This window comes from Microcebus murinus, chromosome 7 (assembly GCF_040939455.1).
Source record: "Microcebus murinus isolate Inina chromosome 7, M.murinus_Inina_mat1.0, whole genome shotgun sequence".
Lineage (NCBI taxonomy): Eukaryota > Metazoa > Chordata > Mammalia > Primates > Cheirogaleidae > Microcebus > Microcebus murinus.
In genome coordinates this window covers 94,899,879-94,920,623 of record NC_134110.1, presented here as the reverse complement: position 1 = coordinate 94,920,623, position 20,745 = coordinate 94,899,879, and the positions used below count along the sequence as shown (strand labels likewise).

At 40.1% G+C, this 20,745-nt stretch overlaps 1 protein-coding gene across 2 annotated transcripts in view; it reads left to right on the top strand.

The window, feature by feature from the left end:
- The first annotated feature begins 2,885 nt into the window (after positions 1-2,885).
- The window catches only part of CLVS1 (clavesin 1), a 194,966-nt gene continuing 177,106 nt past the window's right edge, over positions 2,886-20,745 (top strand). The window contains exons 1-3 of one of the 2 annotated variants that reach the window (XM_076005289.1): positions 2,889-3,054; positions 11,294-11,409; positions 14,635-15,242. In XM_076005289.1, coding sequence (XP_075861404.1) covers positions 14,788-15,242 — 455 coding nt within the window. In that variant the 5' untranslated portion in view covers positions 2,889-3,054; positions 11,294-11,409; positions 14,635-14,787. Of the gene's footprint in view, positions 3,055-11,293; positions 11,410-14,634; positions 15,243-20,745 lie in introns of both variants that reach the window. The other variant, XM_076005288.1, reaches the window with a different exon arrangement.

Genomic DNA, 20,745 nt, shown 5'->3' with positions numbered 1-20,745 from the left:
TTTTTTTGCAGGGATTCCTCCATATACCCCTTGTATATAATGGTCAATGACAATGGTGATCCTTCACTCTGTCTGACCTTTTCCCTGGCACTGCTAGGCACTCATTTCTATACCTCCTTAAGGGACCCTGTTAATGCTGGGTTTGCTGTGATCTAGCTTTGGATTCAGGCAGAGTGCTTTTTGTGGGTTGGCCAGTGACAAGTAAAGGCTCTATCCATGTGGGAGTGTGCTGAAGTTGAGATTTGGTAAAGAATGGGTTTAATATCCAGAAAAATCTTGATATTTATAAAGGAAGTATTATATGATATTAAAATGATAGTGAAATATGTCAAAAAAGCATATTTTTGAACACATGTCTAGCTTGGATGTTTAAGAGCAGGGAAAAATGTATGAGGAGTAAGGTCAAATTGCAAAAGTAAGAATATTCTAGTTAGCTAGGTAATATTTTGTTCTCCCTGTAGTTTTGTATATCCCAATATAGTATCATAAGAGAATCTCACTAATATTTCTATCATCTAATGTGCAGGCCAACTTTGAAGTTTCTGAAGTGCTGTGAAGTGCTGTCCCAGTGGCTTCCCATAACCATGGCTTCTTTCTGTTCCCATTAGGGGAGGGGTTGGGAAGAAAGGTGGGAAGCATACCTAGTCACCCAGAAACCAGGTGAGGAGCTGTAACAGCAGGTAAGAATAACCCATGGAGAATTTGCTCCTGTGCTCATGTTTCAGCCTGGAATTAACACACAGAGCAAGAGCAAATCCACGGTCCTGCCTGTATGTGAGGGGCTGGGAAATGTGGGCAAGCATCAGGATATTTGGTGATCAGTCAATGTTTCTGCAGTAATCTTCTTTTGTGGTTGCCAAAAGTATCTTAACTTCCTTCTTACCAACCATAGAACACACTTAATCAACCTGCAAAAATTCCTTCAGTCACTACATCCATGTCCAAGTTCTGAATCTTATATTTCATGTAGTTGTCTTATGTCTACTTCGTATCTAGAAGTGGATGCTCTCATTCTGGAGATAGATAAGCTAAAAACTATGTTGTTCCAGGCACACTTCTAAGTGCTTAGGAAGTAGTAGCAAACAAATGGGCAAATTACCTGCCACATGGTGCTTACATTCTATTGGAGGGAAAGACAGTAAACAAATAAGTAAATAAACATATAATGCTGAGTTAGAGTTGGAAGAATTCTGATGACTTTAAAGTGTCTGTGGAATATGTGATAGAAAGACTGCCTTAAAATATTTCATAAATTTTCTTTTTTTAAAAGTAAATGTGAGGCCGGGCGCGGTGGCTCACGCTTGTAATCCTAGCACTCTGGGAGGCCGAGGCGGGCAGATTGCTCAAGGTCAGGAGTTCAAAACCAGCCTGAGCGAGACCCCGTCTCTACTATAAAAATAGAAAGAAATTAATTGGCCAACTAATATATATATATATAAAAAATTAGCCGGGCATGGTGGCTCGTGCCTGTAGTCCCAGCTACTCGGGAGGCTGAGGCAGTAGGATTGCTTGAGCCCAGGAGTTTGAGGTTGCTGTGAGCTAGGCTGACGCCACGGCACTCACTCTAGCCTAGGCAAGAAAGCGAGACTCTGTCTCAAAAAAAAAAAAAAAAAAAAAAAAAGTAAATGTGAAAACTTTAGACAAATACAAGGAAGAAAATCAAGTTACCTGGCAAAAAGAAAATTTACCTGTAATCTCATCATACTATCCTATGATCTTACCAACTTGGCAATTTAGGGCAAATGGGGTTACTGTACTTGGTATCTTGCTTTTTTCACTTAACATTTTACAAGTGTTTCTCTTTAAATAATCTTCAAATATGTTTTTAATGGCTGCAAATATTAGAGCCTACATACAAAATTCAATGTTTTCATTATTTTTGACAATTTCTATGATCATAAATGAAATTTATATATACAAAGCTTTGCATATCTGAATATATCTTCACATATGATGCTAGAAGTAGAATTGTTGGACTTAAATGCCATGTATATTCTATGACACTTGATGTATGTTGTGAAATAGATTTGTAGAAGGATTACACTTTCTCGCTATTATCCCAACAATAGGAGATATTATGTGTATTTAAAACTTGAGCCCAAACTACACCTCAGTGTTATTTTAAACTATATATTTCTGTTTACTGAGGTTGATTTTTGAAAATGTGTTTATTGTGTATCCTCCTTTCTCCTTTGAATTCTTTGTCATTTGCCCCGCCTCCTTTTTTCTATGAGGCTGTTAGCTTTTTCTTTTGATTTATGAGGTATTTTATGTAGAAAATATGTATTTGTTGCAATTTTTCCAAGTGGTAATTTGTATTTACTCTTTTTTGATATTTTGACATTCAGAGTATTTTTCTTTCATACACTCAAACTTACTGATCTTTTTCTTTATAATTTCTTCTATTTCTCTTGTGCTTAGAAAACCTACCCATCCTGAGATGAATAAAATATTTATGTTCTTCTAGTTATTTTTTTAAAATTTTGCTTTTCTGTTGAGCTATTTCATCTATGTGTTATTTATTTTGGCGAGATGAGGCTTTGAGCCTTTTCATATAGTTCATTTTCTTAACACCATTTGTTAATAAAATAATCTATCCTTTTTGCCATAGATCTGCGACACTTTCTCATATGTCAAATTTACACATGCACACACACACACACACACACGTCTGTTTCAGAGCTTGTATTAATCCGTTCGAAAGATTCTGTTTTTAAGGTCGTGTAGAGAGTGATTGTTCTGGGACTTTTTGTCCCAATGTTAACAAAATTACAATAATTCTTGGTTACGTCTTGACGGAACGGGGGAGAGCAACGGTGCGGAGGCATTTAGGACCCAGGGGAAAGCCAGGCTCGGTATAGAAGGACAGAGTCTCGGGCGCACACGCCTCCTACCAAAATCACAGCCCCGAGTGGAGCCTGAGCTCTCATTCACAGCTTTCTAGAGAAATCTGAGCCCGAACCTGCCAGCATAGGGGATCTCACCCACCCAGTTCAGCAGCGCGGACACCTGCAGAAACACATTCCCAAAGCAAAGCTGGGCGGCCGTGTGAAGGTATTTGTTGCCTTTTTTCTCCCTTCTGTGTGTACAGCGCCTCCCCGCCTTTTCCCCGCTCTTGCGATGCCATGGCTGCGGCGTTTCAGCACTTGGGTATGTGGACAGCTCCCATCCGCAATCCCTCTGCACTCTCCCCCTCCGCACCGCGCCCCGCTCTCCGCCGCCTCCGGTCCATCCTCCTCGGGCGCCCGCTCAGCCTGCGCTCCCTCACACCATCGGCACCCCCATCCCCATCGCTGTCATCATCTCCACCATCACCAGCGCGGTAACTACAGCCACACAACTGTGTCTTGTCACTTAGACAAAGCCCGAGGTCCGCAGGGTAGAGGGAAAGAGCTCAAGTTTACAGGCACAGGAAGGAAAGTTCAAGTGAACGACACCCTAGAAAACAAAGAGAGACGCCTGCTCGGGAGAAAGGGAAAGTGAAGGCAGAAGGGAGAGACCCAGAGCACGGGGACAGATGGGGCACTTGCCAGACACCAGCAGTTAGCCAGCTGCCTTTCAGCAGATTAGGGACTGTTTAGTGCAGGAAATTAACATGGCCTGAGGCATGGTGTGATTCCAGAGAAACAGAAATGTGAGCTCAACCTGTGCTTCTGGTTTGCCAATGGAGAATCACCAGGAGGCAGGGTGGGGGTGACTGATGACTCATATTCTCCCACACGTCAGTGTTCCTTCCCAAGCGTTTACTGCAGAAACTCGGGAATTAAGTTTTTTTTACGGAAATGTTTTGCAAAATGGGGACTCCAAAGGTTAAGTCTGTGGCCAGAATAAAAAATGAAAATGATGATAATAACCAAAAAAATGGGGCTTTCATTCGGAAGTGCTATTTGTTCAAATGCCTCTTCCTGTCTACTTATTTCAATTTTCCAATCTTAACCTCTCTTTGAAGCAGAGAAGATGGATCTCTTGCCCAAATGGCCAAAGTAGTAATGATATTCAGAGCAGATGGCCTGGCTTTGTTCATCACTACTCAAGGACTGGCTTAGATTTGGAAGGCGAGATTTTTGTGTGCTTTCTCAGTAATCAGGCGATAACACCATTTTCCTATAATAGTAAAGGGTAATAGAGTGCAAAAATTGAAAAGACATTTTATGTAACTGTGTTCTGCCAGGCTCATGCTTTTAGAGTGCTATCATTTTCTATCTCAGCTGAAGGGAAGTTGGAACATTTTTCAAATATCTTATTTAATTTGAACTTGAAGGTCCAAAGCCAAGTCACAGTGCCTATTTGATTTAGCCAGGATCATCTGTTTTATAATAGCTAACAAACACCAGAAAATAAGTGTCTGAGCCTATCATAAATAAAAATCTTTTCGTGGATGCTAGTTCAACTGATTTTTACTAAACAGTAAAGTATTGGTGCTTTATAAAATTTCTGACAAGTTATTTTTCATAAAATCAACATCTTAATTAAAATGAGATGTACTTAAATGGGAATAATGTCAGGTCACATGTAATGATAAAGTTTAAACCAGGGCACAGAAAAGCTTCATTTAAAACTTGGCCTTGTACATTGATTCTGCCTCTTTAAAAAGAGACAGTGAAGCAAGTTTCATCTAAACCAGCTCGTCACTAGCAGCATTGCCACAAATATAGTCACAAAGCGGCATCTTCTGAAAGAAGTTTTAAGGAGGAATTAGTACCTAATAGTCTTCATGAATGAGGAATAGTGACGTTGTATCAAAAGTTGCTTAGTGCTACTAACTGCATAAACATGAGCGTAATTGTGTCTGCCTGTGAAATTCACTCAGTTTTCAACTCAAACCAAGAAAACTAGTAAAAATATGTGATGAAATGAATATCAGAGAAGGAAATTCTGTCATCCAGTTACTGTCCTTATATTTGTCATATCCACAGTAAACAAGACCTCTCAAACTTCCTAAATTCTTAAAACTCCCTTATCAGTCTGCAAAGAATGGTTCAGTTCAAATAATTTCTAAAAGCGTATATATTGCCAATTCTAGTTGCTTCGCACCAGAAACTGAGGCCAGGAAGCCAGTGTCTCCAAAGCCACTGTCTTCCTGTGCTTAATACAATCTCCTGCGCCTGGGGAATTTTAAAACAATGCTGCTCCAGTGAGATTTACAGGCATGTGTCTGCTAGCAGTGGCTCCCTCTGACTGAAATGTAATGCTGAGCTTATTAATTTTTATAGAGTGCCACTATCCTGGCTTCCTGACATGGTTTTTCTATTAATGACTATTTTGCATTTTTTTTCACATTTTCAAAAACAGAACTTTTTAATTTGTATAATAGATTTAAAGGTGAACAGAAAACATTTTCCAGCAGAGTGTTGTTGTATGTTTTTGCAGACATCCCCATAGAAGGGGACATCATTTTAGAATTATGAAGTATAAAGCTGGAAGGTCCTCCATTTCCCCAAAGGCAATATCTTAAATACTTAAGAACTGGTGGTGTCTGCTGTCTTCTGTCGGCTTTACAAAGCCTTATTATTCCTGAGAGTCTATTCTCAACTTTACATATTTTCTCATAGCAGAGCCTTCCATCCTTCCCAAATGGATTCAGGTTGGCTTTGATTTCTACTGTTCCTGTTACACCATGACTCAGACAGAGGTGGTAGTAGAGCAAATGGTTATACAGAATATGGAACCTGACGATATGTAATCAGCACATAAATATCCCTCAATATTGCCAAGAGAGATCTTCTTTCCCCATTTACATCCTTCTCCCTAATACTGCTTATTTTGATTGTTGTGCATTTTATCTAGACTTCACTAGAATAAAAAGTTATTTCAGGAGAAGGTCCAAAGTGTGAACCACTATAAGTCCGCAACCCCTATCACCAGCCCTAAGTGTAATATCACTCTATTGAAAATCATGCTTAATTTTCAATCCAAGTTTTTCTTAGCTTAAGTCAAGTTTTTTGCTTGATTTTTTATGGATGTGGAAATAAACTGGTCAAACATCTCCTGCCCCATGAAAATCCCTTCATTTATTCAGATAGTAAGTTCCTTATTCCCTACTCCCTCCGCTGCCTCCCACAGCCCTTTATTATGTCTTCTCTGGTCAGGTCACCCTGTGTTTTGTCTCTTTTTGGACCTGTTCTGTGACAGGGAGTATCAGAGAAAGTTTCCTGTGAGGCAGGCTAATTTCCTGCGGTTTTCTTCTTCCTGACTTCTGAGCCAGCAAGAATTTCCCCATCTGTGTTTGAGATGATCTACTTTTGTGTCCAGGACACTTTTAGCCAAATCTCCATTTCCTTGATATTGTAAAGAACACTTACGACCCTGTTTTCATATCTTCCTTAAAATAGCATCATGTCAGTTCAACTTCTATTATTGCTTCAAGGTCTTACGTAAAACTCCATACCTTTATGTGTGTCACATACACAGTTTATTCAGTATTCATCATTTTATAGTTTTGGAGGAAGTAGAAGGGAAGTTGTGGGCCTGGGAATAGTAGTTAGGGGGCTCAAATCACAGGTCTATCAATAACAGTCTTCTTGATGTGTGGTCAAAACAAAATAAAATAAAATATGAGCTTTTTCTCTCTTTCCTCTTTCTCTTCCTTCTTCTCTGCCTCCTTCTCTTTAACTTTTCCTTCTTTTCCTTCCTTCCTGCCTTCCTTCCTTTTTCTGGGAGGTTAACATATACAGCATGCAAGTGTGTGTGAGAGTAATTAATGGGGTGATATAATGAGCCCCTGCTCCATAAGTAATGAACATACTGGGGTTGCTTTTATTCTGCTCTTAGACAAAGTAACACTGCTGCGTACCGAGAGTGTGAGCTCTGGTCTCAGGGGCAATTAACCTACCTTCTCAACCCCTTTGGGTCATTGCAAATCCTCTAGATAAGTGCTTCTCAAACATTAGTGTGCACAAATTGCACAGTGATTCTGTTATCCCTCCAGTAGGTCTAAGTGGGTCCTGGCATTCTGATTCCAAACAAGTTCCTAGGAGCTGTGGATGCTGCCGATCCGGGGACCACCTTTTGAGAAGCAAAGGCAAAGAAACATTTTCTTCTTTTTTAACATTTCCACCTTCATGTCTGATTATTAAATAACAGCACTCACTCTAAAACAAAATAAAAAACACTCCAAGATCTGAGGTAATAAGAGCTCAGAAATTATATTTCTAATTGAGGAGAAAGTTATAAAAATAGCCCCTTTCTACCCACCTCACCCATAAGTATCCTGCTAAGTTTCACTTTCACCAGGCTGTTTTCTTAGCTCTGATTCCTGCTGCTAGTATTGTCTGCCTGTCACATCCAGAAGTGTCCCAGGTACACAGATGTGCTGGAGAGAACACTGACTGGACAAGAGGACAAGTAGATTTAATGGCCATCTTTGGGCAAACCCTACCTTTCTTACTTTCCTCTAGACCTTCCTCCGAAAATAAAGAGTCTATTCTTAGAGAAATACTTACCCTTTTCCTTTGATGACAGAAGGGTCAAGTGGTTTATTCCCCCTTCCCAACCCACCGGTACTCTTAGGAAGCACCACTACTCTGTTTTAAAATTTGGGGCATCCACTACTGATGACTTCTCGTGGGGATAGTTTAATAGCATAGGAAAACATTCCAGCTTAATTTTCTATGTCTCAATAATTTCCCCTATAGATTATCTTTATTTAACATATATTGAAGTGTAAAGCAAATGCTACTTCAATTAAAAGCTTTTCTACCTAAGACAATGAGGAGGCAGAAAAATCTCATGTTTTCCTCACAAGTTGGTTTTCTCCTCAACTCTATGCATTATTTGTCCCAAAGCAAACCGAAATAACAATTTTATAGATGGTTCTAGAACTTAGGACACAATCCTCTGTCAAATGGGTCTAGTGTATCTGAGCCTCAATCTGTTCTAATTCAGATCTGGCATCTACTTGGGGTAGAAGTTCTCAATGTCTCTACTCTGATGGAACTCACTGCAATTTACTTTTAACCTTTTTCAAGAGCAGGAGCCAATGGGAGCAGATGACTGTGTGCTTGGTTGCTATTTTAAAGGGCACCAAGGGAGTTTACACAATGAATATTTATGTGGTAAGAATTAACCCTAGGCGAGGAATGAGCTAAAGATGGTGGAAGGTGGACTGTGACCCAGGGGCTAAGTTTTGGTTATTAATGGTCTCCCCTTTATCCTTCCAGACTACTCTCTCTGTCCCTGCTATAGATAGTTCACAGCTGTAAGCTGGCTAACATTTTAAAGAAAGTCAATGTATTGGGGGCCACTTAGTTACTCACAGGCCCATGTTCTTTTGCTAGGACTTGTGTGGAAGTCCCACAAGCCATAATGGTCACTCTGAAAATTCATCAGTTGGAAAAAAACTTCTTTTTGGCCAGTACCACAGAATGTGTAATCAAACAAACTATGAGATTTAAATGTAGGCTCTGCTGGCAGTAAGAAAGGATATCATCTTTCAGGAAAGATTTCAAATGGAGATATATCTAAAAAAAAAAAAACAAACAATTTTTGCTCACTGTGGTTTTCAATTTCAGTTTAGATGTATCAGCAGCATCTATTTTTATTGCATTCAGTATAAAAATTCCTTTTGGCATTCCTAGGTAACAGTGCATATTCAGTTTAAAAATTTGAAGTGAGGTGTTAGAAAGGTGAATACTTTTAAGGGTTGCCTAATTTAATATATATTGAAAATTTTGGAGCATAAATTTTACCCTTACCGATGGATGAGATATTGATTAGGCTTTCTTGTGCAGAGTGTTATCACTGAGATTCATTTTTCACCCTTTTATTGTAAGAGAAGCACACAAAAAATATAGGTATAATTTCTTATTTTATATTTGCATCATTTAAATTTATGTGTGCTTAAAAGTGTTCTTTGTATTACCAGGAACACACAGAAGCCATGCAAATTTGAGGTACTGTTCATTAATTATTGATGTTCTTATAGTTCAAATAGTTTTTAGGTTTTATAGATGTTATCTTTTTAATCATGACAGTATTCTCTTTCCTCCCCAAATTTGGGCAATTTTACAATATCCCTTACACGATCTCCCTCAGGGCTGGTGGGGTGTGGGTATGTGCTCATCACGTGAGTGTGAGTACGAGCCCACCAGGACCTAGACTGACATCAGGGAAGGCACCTGCTCAGGAAGGCAGGGCAAAGCCACCGACAAAATGTGTGTAAGGTACATTTGTGTACAAATCTTGTTCTTCCACCTATACTTTATTTAAATCTCAGATTTGCCCTAATGACCAGAATCAGTAAGTACTAACCTAGCTTTACAGATTGGAGTGGATATTCGATTATATAACATCAAAGCCCTTGGCACATAATAAGTACACAACAAACATTTGCTTGTTTGTTTTCCATCCTTAATATTAGCTTATTATCTGACTTTAAGCCAGTTGCTTAGCTGTTCTTTGCTTCAATATCCTTTTATTTACTTAGAGACAACATAATTATGATATCAACAAGAATATTATAGTTAATGTAAAATGAATGTTTTTATTTCACAAGCACTTTTACCTACATTATTTCACATGATTTTACCTTGACAATTCTCAGGGAATTATCTTTGCACTACCTACTTCAGGATCATTGTAACAAAGAAAAAGGATAATTGATGTAAAACACTTTGAAATAACGCACATATACATACATATTTGCAGACAAGGCATTGCTATCATTATTCTGATGTTTTCCCCTAAAACACAAGTTTTTGAGTGTTTCTGAAGATGATAACAAAATAAATGAGAAGAATAGGTTATAAAATTACTAAGATAGATTTCATTTGAATAGCCATAATAGATTCCATTTGAATAGCCAAGTATAAAAGGATTTTTATTCTTAGACTCCTTGATTCAAAGACTATGGTGTGTTTATAGGTGCACTTTCTTAAGATTGAATTCTGAATGAGGAAATATACACATAGATTTTTTCCTAGTGGAAACTTGAGATGAGGTATGAATCTGGAATCTGTGGATGCCATGATTTTAAATATCATGATATGGAGACTCTTCTTTCTTCCTCCTCATACAAAAATATTACTACCTAAATTTCTAGTTCATGAGAAGAGCCATGGATTATAGTGGAAGGTATCTTCCACCTTGGCCTCCCCAGAGGGTGCTCATGAATTACTCTCCATGTATTTGAAATGGTCTCTAAATACAGAATCATTGGGGACCCAACCATACTGCAGGGAGATGATTTCTGAGGCTCACGTGAATCTGCCTTAGGTGCCCTTTTTGGTCATCAAGTACATTTCAATGCTGATGCCACACTTGGCACTCTGCTAGGCATGGCAGGGTATCCATCCTTCAAATAGAATGGCAGAGTCTTTGATCTGTCATTTTCACCAAAGGAAAATACATAAAGGAAGAGACAAAATTAGTGATAGCTGGAAAGGGCATAGACAGCTAGATTTTGAACAGCTCCCATCACCTTCCAAAGAAGAACCGAGGACGAGATAGCAACTGGGCATCTGTAAATTATAGTATTAGGCTACCTAAGAAAATTTGCTCACCCATTGGCATATTTAGGCTTATACAATGGTAAATCTGGAAGGAAATTTAGGGAAAGAGAGTGAGATTCTGAGAGGGAAGGTGACTTAACTTATGGTCAGATAGGTCTTAAGTAGGTAGATAATAAAATCTCTTTGTTACATGTAAAAGGCAGAACTGTATAGGAGTAAAGATCATGGGTTTAGAGAAAAATTGCTTGGGCTTGAATCCACTTTTTGCTTCTTAGTAGTTGTATAATATTGGGCAAGTCATTTAACCTTTCTGTTCCTCACTTTCCTAAGGAGGACAATCATATACTCATTTCATACAATTTTTCTAAGGATTAAATATTGCAGTCCATAAAAATAGAATGTGCAAGTGCCTGGGACATAATACACAGCTATAATAAATAATAATATAATAATAGCTATTATCATTATTAATACTACTGGACAGAAAACCACTCTCACTTCTTCATGTGATACCAAGTCCAATGTATCCTTTTATAATTCAGAAAAGTTGAGTGAGAACCAAGTTTTTTATGTGAACAAAAGATTATAGTCTATTGAAAATGCTACATCCTGGTGAACATTCTTCATGTGGCCTTTCTAGTGCCTTAAATATTACCAATTGAAGTTGTTATTTAAGTAGCAGTCTATTCAGACTTCTGGTATGAAGGATTTTCTGTAATGGAAAATATCTATTTTATCATCGGTATGAAACCCAGTGACCTGGGTTTTCTCCTCAGAAGCTTGTACTGTTTGCTGAGCACAAAATAAAGATGTAGATTGAAGCAAATTTATTTCTGATATTATAGATTGGAGGCATAGCTATGTGGTATGGAAGTGGGCCATGAAAAATGCAACCTCCACTCTCCCCTTGGACCCATAGTAATTTATCCTGGAAACATTGTTGAGTTCCCTGAACTGGAAGGTAAGTAATTTGCTCCAAGCTTTAAATCTTCTGCAGGGAATGAGCGGTGGCCATGACTTGTGTCGTAAGCAGGGCTTGGGACTGTGACGGTACCCAGCCTGTGCCAGGGGGGCGAGGCTCTGAAGCACACTGTGCTCAGGCTAAAATCTCTAGTGGGGGCTACTTTGTAGGTAATGGGGGAAATTACATGTTAGCTGCTACTACTCATTTAAGAAAAAACAGTCCTAGAGGTCTTCAAGGAGAGGGCAAAACCACTTATTCACTTATTCAGACAACACTTTGACTACCTTCTCTATTCATTTATTGTGTGTCTATTTACTGAGTGCCAGCCCCATGGCAGGTACCATGCTAGGCACTGAAGATGTGGCCATGAACACAGTGAAGTGGCTCTGCTCATGGCACTGACCCTCTCTGTGCCGGGCATTGTACTGAGACACGCAGATAAATGAGATCCCCACCCCTGCTCTGTAAGGTGTTCCACATAAAGAGAAAGGAAAATGGCGATACAATGTAGAGTAGCCAGGACTGTGGAGATATTGTGACCTCTGAAGGTCAGGGAGGGTTTCCTGGGGAAAGTGACTTTCAGGTCAAGTCCTGAAGGGCCAAGGGGAGTGACTCAGTGCTTATTCTAGGCAGAGAGGGCAGCTTTTACCAAAGCACGCAAAGGTGAGAAGAAACTGCCAGCAGCTGTGTGGCCAGATGTTGAATCTGGAGAGACAGAAAGGGCCCAGATGATGAGGGTCTTGGAAACCGTGACGCATGGTTGTATCCTTTATCCTAGGACAATTAGAAGCTAATCACGGGTGTTAATCAAGGATTGATGAAGAGCATATTTCAACTGTAGTACAGCAAATGGGTTGGCAGCAAGGGCGCCAGTAGGGGAGAATGTTGGAGGACTACACAGAAGAGTGGTGATGTGGCCTGACAAAGACAGTGATAATGGGGATGGAAAGAATTGAGCAAATTTCAAAAATTGTTAAGGAAGTGATTGCCTGGTAGTGGGTGGTAAGTGAGAGGGTGGAATAATAGTTGACTCCCAGGTGTCTAGCATGGGAACTGCATGGAAGATGATGTCATCCACTAAGAGGCAGGGGTGGAGGAACAAATTTTGGATGATGAATTCAGCTTTGAATATACTGAATTTGTGGTGTCTGTGAGATAAATAGAGGAAGATGTTCAGTGGACAGTTGAATGTGTAGCCTGAAGATCAGGAGGAAGCTCTGGACTAAAGTTATCCCCATGTGGATGGTGGACTCATGGACAGGATCTGGGAAAACACTGGCATTGAAGTGGTGAGCACAGAAAGAGAAGATGGAGAGGGAAGGGACAAAGGGCTAGGAGAACACTCAGGGTGTGTGGAGTCATGGAGAAGAATGGGAGAAAGAAGTCTAAGAAGGATGAAGGAGTGAATGTCAAAGACTGATAGAGGCCACCCACAAGAGGCCCTGAAATGTGTCTAGTGGAAGTAGCAACAAAAATGTCATTCACTGGTAGGGTGACCACCTGTCTGGGTTTGCCTCGATCTGTCCCGGTTGGTGCCTGTTGTCCCAGCATTATTAATAGTACCCTTTAGTGCCTAAGTTTGGATAATAGATTACATCATCATCCCTGTCACTGGCTGGCGTGAGCAGTTTCAGCAGCATGTCAAAGATAGACTGCAGTGGGTGTCGGATGAATCGGAGGAGAGAGACATTGGGAGAGCCAGTTTTTGAAGGAGTGTGGTCAGGCTATTGGAGAAGGAATTTTGACATCAGGTGGGCATTGAACTACTTAGATTTGAAGTTTCTTACAACCCTGGGAATAGTTCATAGTACTATTTTCTTTTACTATTACGGCTCCTTAACACCAGTGAGAAACAAGACTGGTTTCTTGTTTCATATTACAGAGTTAAATGCTATTTTCTTACAAATTATTTTACGAAGCCAACATTTTATAAATAAAATTATTTTTATTTTATTATCTTAAACTCCAGTTACTTGGAGTGCCTTTCAACTCCCCCATATCTGAAAGGCAATATAAAGCAGAATTGTGTGAGTTGTTTGTCTCCTTTAAGAAATTTCTATTAGTCCTTAATTAAGTAAAGGAATCATTTTGTCTTTTAAATTATTTTGTATGATGAAGCATTACCAATAATGACTAGATTGAGAGCAAATATTCTGCCTTGATTGCAGACATTACTGACCTAGGAAAGCTAGGAAAAAATACATGCCTCCAAGTTTATTCACATCTAATATGTCTTCTGAGTTTTGAAACTTCCAGCTTAGACCAAACAGATGTCTGCGAGAGTTTAAACATTTATATGTACAATGAGAAAGACGCAAACATTATGGGTGTTTCTCTGTATACCATTTAAGTGGAGAAATCATAATGGATATATCTGAAGGGATTAAAATAATCATTATCATAAGCAAAACAGTATCTCAGGACAACAGAAAATTATATAAAATGGAATGATTTTTAAGCCCATATGAATATTCGGTTGGGTAGAGCATCAATCAAGAAAGAGATGCAAGTCCCTTTGCCTTTCTTGCAGAAGGGTGACAAATGCAAATAATAAAGCCGTTTGTAAATGTCCACACATAAGCCTCCTTTCTCCTTGTTGTTGAATTTGATTATTGAAGGTCACGCTTCCAGCCACAGCCTGTCTTCACTCCAAACACACTGGTGGACTCCTTTGAGTCAGGAGGTACTCGTGGGATTAGGCTGGGGTGACCTTTAACAGTCCTTTTTATTGTTAAGATGCAAACGGCTGCCTTTGAAACAAGTGGTGGAGGGACTATTTCTGCAAAAGACACTTCTGTTCGAGAGGTTAATGGGAAGCAATAAGTTGTATGGCAGCTATGATTTCTCTGCCATAGGTAGGCTTGGGAATAGCCCCATAAAGCACGCTGTAACAGATAAGTAGCTTTCTCTCCCCTTGCTGCTTCTTAGGATGATTAATAAAAGTACATTTTATTGCTAATCTGACCGGACACTATAAACTAGTGAAACAAAAAAGTTCCCAAACATATGTCTAATATTTGCACATTATAAATTCAAGTTGTCAATAACCAACTTTTGCTGAATACTCCATTTTAAGGGTAGTTTACCATTTATTCTTTGGAAACCTAATCTAATCAGAGCCGCAGCCGAATACACTGTTTTCTATCTAAACTCTGACTAATCTGCCCAGGCTGTCTTTGTATCACCTTTGTTTTGTTTCTCTTGTGTGCATTTGTTTTTCAGTAAGCAATGGCCTCGGTTTTGCTTCTCTTTTGGATGGCCACCACCACATAGGGCCTGGATGTGAAAGAAGACCCTGCATTTGTCTGTTCTAGTGGCAGTTTGGTAGTAAAACAACTGTTGAATGAGCCACGGTTTCAGCAGACCATCAGGTGAATGGGACCAGTCTCTCTTCTTCCAAAATACCAAAAATTAAGCACTTGGAAAGGAGATTTGGCCAAGATGACCCATTTACAGGCCGGACTCAGTCCAGAGACTATAGAGAAAGCACGCCTGGAACTGAATGAAAACCCAGATGTTTTACATCAGGATATTCAGCAAGTCAGGGACATGATCATCACCAGGCCTGACATTGGATTTTTACGTACAGATGATGCCTTCATCCTGAGATTCCTTCGAGCCAGGAAGTTTCACCAAGTGGATGCCTTTAGACTCCTGGCCCAGTACTTCCAGTACCGGCAGCTAAACCTGGACATGTTCAAAAACTTCAAGGCGGATGATCCTGGCATTAAGAGGGCGCTGATTGATGGGTTTCCTGGGGTGCTGGAAAACCGCGACCACTACGGCAGGAAGATTCTTCTGCTGTTTGCAGCCAATTGGGATCAGAGTAGGTAAATGTAGATAGTGTCTTTACTTGGCTTTTCTTTTCTATAATCATTGCATGTTTGGGGTTGTATGGCTTTATATGTAATAAGCTTTCACTTTAAAAAAATATATTCTACACACTCACAAAGGAAGTTAAGGCCACAGGTGTGATGTCATCAAAAGTCAATTCCAGATAACAATAGAATCATAGCATGAGAGTTGTAAGAGGCCCACAGGTCATCATTCTATTAATCAGTGAGTCGTTTAATAAAATTGAAAGCTGATCTTCTAGAAGAACCACATATTCTGTCTTTAGTGTCCCCATCGTTAACAGCAATAACAAAAACGGAGTCAGTCAATGGCTTTAAATCAAGTGTTTTCGATGCATAAAAAAATTTCTTGGATCTTCTACGTGACTTGAGTAACGTTTATTTCTCCTGAGTGCCAGACCTTTCTATCCAAATGGCCACTAAACATTTTTCTCTGAAGGTGCTATAAGGAACCCCAAACTTGACACGTCCCAAAGTGAAAGCATCCTCTTCTCCCCTGCACCTGCTCTTTCACCCACCCAGTCTCTCAAGCCAGAAATCTGGGAGTCAAACTTGACTGTTCCTTGCTTTGGTCCTTCACCTCTAATTCATTGTCAAGTCCTACCCCTTTCTCCTTAAACACCTCTCAAATCTTGTCACTTCTCTTTGCTCCCGTTGCTATTGCCTTCGTTTAGGTTCTCATTGCTTCCCACGTTACTGCAACAGCCCCCAAACCAGCAATCCTGCCTCTGGTCTGGTCTCCTCTGAGCCATTCTAGTCTACGCTGTAGCCAGGGTGACCACCCCAAAGTTCGCTTATATCACTCCCTTGAAGTGCTTTCTTCAATGTCCTGCAAGGCCTTCAAGGTAAAGGCAGGTCCCTCACGATCCACCTTTTACATCTCCTGCTCTGACCTTCTTCACGTTTTCTGGTTCAATTGGTTGGGAGCACAAGTCTTGCCTTGAGCAGTTGAGGCTTTTCCATGCCTCTGACCCTCTGGACTTGACCCATCAGGCACCTGAAGGAAAGACCAACCATTCCCACCACAAGTCCAACCATCCTGACACAGTTTGCCCGCTGATTCACACCTGTCCTTGTGGTTCCTGAGGAAGGTAGACTTCATCTACCCCCCTAACCCTGTTTCAGTCAGGTGCCCTTCCTCTGTTTATATTTCTATTGACGCAGTTGCAACAGAGGTGTTAGAACCACTGTTATCACAGCTAATGTTTTTGAATGTTATCACATACTCTGCTAAGCATTAATATATAGTATTTCATTTAATCCACCCAAGAACTTTGCACGATGGATACTATTACTATTATCCCTATTTTACACTTGATGACACAAGGCTTTGAGAAGTGAAAGACCTCACTCAGTGTCACATAGCTAGTGAAATACGGAGTGGGAGTTGAGTCCTGGTCGTCTGACTTGAGGGCCAGTTGTCTTAAACTAACTTTACTGTAATTCTGTGTTTACTTTGTGTATTCGTACCCATCCTCCCAAGATTGCAGGTACCGTGAGGGCAGGGTACTGTGTCTTCTTCATTTTTATCTCTTTGGCACATGGCACTATATCCTATAAATGTTGAATGAGGAAGAATGAATGAATCAATCTTTGGAACATCAACTATGGCTTGAGCTGTCACAGAGATGTCATCATTGAAATTTTTATGTTTCTTGGGGAGACACAGGTTTATGTTAATAATGTATCAAAGCACCCTCCCCTAATACTAGTAAAAGAAATTTCTAGGATGCCTTTTCATGGCCTCATATCACCACTCTTCCTCCTAAAAATAATAGTGTAAAACACCTTAGCAACCACTGGCTATTTCCTAGTTGATAAATCGAGGTAGGCCAATCTAACCCTGGAAAGGTATTTGAATGTTTCTACACCATCAGTCTAGAATTTGGTCATGTCTGCATCTTGGCCTGATATTCCATGATGATACGGAATAACATTTCATATTCATCATATATTATGTCATAATTAACATAATTAATAAGGAGACTCTCATTACATTGTTCCCACCAGTGAGAAAGTTTTCCAGGTCTTTACATTCATCCATTTATATCATTCACTCAACACACATTTGGTGAGTATAGATGTTCCAGGACTTGGACGAAAGCACTGAGGACAAAGATGAGAACACATGGTCCCTGCGTGTGAAGACTCTGTTCTGTAGCCCGTTGTTCGGCAAATGGTGCAAACATACAAACAGTCAACTCTTGTCCACCATAGGCTAATTCCTTCTGAGACACACAAACCACTGACACGGGACATTCTTGTAAAACTAGAGGGAACAGTTGTCCTCCCGAGAATGGCGCATTAACATTTTGGATTTTGAAACAGGAAAGTTTCAGTGATTCTGGGGAGTAATCATGCTGACTTCATTTGTGCTTAGTTGTTGTCAGTGTTCTAGAACTTCCATCTGCTAAGACAGGTGATGCAGAGAATATCGGTGAGTGGTGACGTACACATAAAAAATGAGTCATAGTAAAATATTTTGTTTTGTATTAGAATTTGGTCTGTATCTATTCTAAAATGTGTGTTAAGAAGAGGAAACAAATAACAATAATCCAAATGTTATGATTATGATAACCTTGATCAAGTTACTTCATTTCTCTGTTCCTCAGTTTCCTCATGCATAAAATAAGAAGCTTAAACCAGAGATACCTTCCAGCTCTAATGGCTCATTCATTAATGTGCACCTCATTCATCCTGACCCTATAGATGGGAAGGGATTTTATAATTCATTTTATAGGCTCTTAAATTCACTAAAACTTTGGCTCTATTTCTTTCATTCTTCTTTCCCTTCCACCCCAATTTTTTAAAAACTGTACAATATCATTTGTTCCAAACCATTCTAGTTTTAACAAAAAGGTGATAATGATAAGGCTATCCAATTAGTAGCTGAATATCATTAGATGCAAGCAGACCTCAGTGTGAATGTGGATATTGTCATGTTGTTTGCTGGTTATACGACCTTGGACAAGCAACCTGAGACGCAGTTTCCTTATCTGTAAGGTGGGGATGATAATGATGTCTATCTAACAGTGTGTTTGGGAGGACTGAATGACAAAATGCATTGAAAGAACACAGTTCATTGTTTGGCACACAAGAAACACTATAGATTTTAGCTTCCAGTATTATTGCTAATATTATAAAATATTCTACTATAAAAGTAATGGAGCACAGGTGGTAAATAAATTAGAGCCAGAGACTGGAGTACCATATTTGCAAATGGGAGTAGGCTGATGCATGAGACCTGCCTGTGCGCCCACCTTAAGTACCTGTTTGCTTTCTCCCCAAACCTGTTTCCTGTCATGCAGACCCAGCACAATTGGGGCCCAAAAGGCATGGAAGGGTTAGCACAGCTTTGCAAGGTGATTGCTTCACTCTCACCAGGGGCCTGAGATGACTGGGAAGTGATTTGAAGGTCTCATATGAAAGGTTTGCTGAGATTAAATGGTTATTAATATTTGTTAAAATGATATACATCTCATTCATCTAGATGCAGACTATGTACAAAAGTGTGGAACAGGGAGTGATGGGAAGAAAGGTCCTCCAAAGGCATGTGCTGGGCTCTGCGAGCTTGGGTTAGATGTGGCAACTGAGGCACAGGCCATGCTTGGGCCACCTGAGCATAAACTGGCCTTGTCCAGAAGTTGGGCCCTAGCAGAGAGCTGTCTGACTTCTGTGTTTTCTGAGGCTGCCAGGCTGAACTGAAATCAGGTAGAATAAATCAGCACCCACATATTCATTCATAAAATGAACCTGGCCCTCTGAGAGTCAGTAGAGTTTATATTCCAGGTCACCAGCTTGGTATGTGATGGAGACCTAGGGGAACACTATTGTTCAATGAGCTCTGTGATCTTTCTCACCTAAACTCGTATCGGCACTGGCAAGAATTCACCATTTGCCCCCTTAAGAGCTGACCAGAAATAAATCTCTTTCTTGCTTCTTTCTGAGCTGCTGACTTGCACCTTGTCATAAGCCTGATTTGCCATGAATGTCTGGGGCTGGAGGAGAAAACATGAGCACAGAGGGGCACATCCATTTTTTCTGAATTTCGCCCCGTTAAAAAAGAGTTAAAGTTGGTCAAGTTATTTTACTTTCTGGAGTCGCAATTTCATCAAGTGGAAATGGCAAAATATCTGGCGTGTGGGGCTGTGGTAAGGATTAACCCCAATTGCTCTACTTGGTGGTGCCTGGGATGCAGCACAGAACAGGGATTAAGTGCAAAACTCAGAAGCCAGCCAGCCCCAAATGCCAGCTGCCTCCTAACTAGGCATGTGACCTTGAACAAGTTGCTTAAATCCTTACTACGCCTCAGGTTCTCACCTGTAAAGTAGGGATGGTAATGGTCATAGGTTAGCACTAGTTGGTGCTCAATAAATGGTAGTTGTTTGTTAAGGAAAAAATTCAAATCAGGCAAATATCTAGGATACTGGGTCACAAGATGTACTTTCTAAGGACAGCAGCATGTGGTGCCTTTCCCAACTTTCCTCCACCCGGAAAAGTACAAAAAATACAACTGAGACCCCAAGGTACCTTGTCCAAAGTCCTCTGTGATAGCCCAGTTGTGGCAGGAAGGCTCTGAGAAGTCACCTAGTCTTAGTGTTTATTATATTCTCAGGAAATAAGAAAAGCATTTTGGAGGGGGGAAGATTTGGGTAATAAGAGCCTCACAACACACTACAATAGTATCCATTAGTGCTATGTGTACACCAGCTGGTCCCCGAGTACCTTGATGGGTAAAAACAACCGGAAATGCATCGCAAGTCATAGTATAGAAAATTACACTGAACATTCTTTTGTCGGTATATTGTTTGTTTGTCACAACTAAAAGCTCATAAATCAGCAGCCAGGTTTAAAACTAGTTGAATAATTGTTTTTTTTAAGGAAGATGAGGCATTTAAGGAAGAGTTGAGTTAGAGTAACTTATTAGAAAGAAAAGGAGGCTGGTGACCAACTTGATCACCACCTTCGAGCATGTAGAGTTATTATAAGAGGCGGAAAGATCCGGTAGTCTCTCTCTCCCCAGGACACAGAACAAAGGACCAAAAGGTTTGGCTTGAAGCACAACCAATTGGACTGAAGTTCAGGGAGCCGGAGCCAAGAGCTGAGTCAAGCTCAGAGCTGGGCAAAGGTGAGGGACAAGGGCAAAAGTTAAGAGGGCACCAATAAACTCAGCAAATTTTTATCAAAAATACTGTGATAAAATATTATAAAAATCACAATTAATGCAAAAAACACTGAGGAACAAAATACCCAAATTTTAAAGAAGGCAGGATAAGTATCTCTGACTTTTCTTTTGCCTCAGGCTATGGTGTGGGTCAGCACAGCTGGCTCAGACCCTTCCGATTTCTCATTTCTCAGGGAAGAGCTGTAAGTCAACTCCTGGTCAATCACACGCCGTGACGTCATGCTGCACACGCATGGACCACACAGTCCGTGTGGTTCCCAAGCATTTCCATGTATGTCTTTTCATTCAATGCTC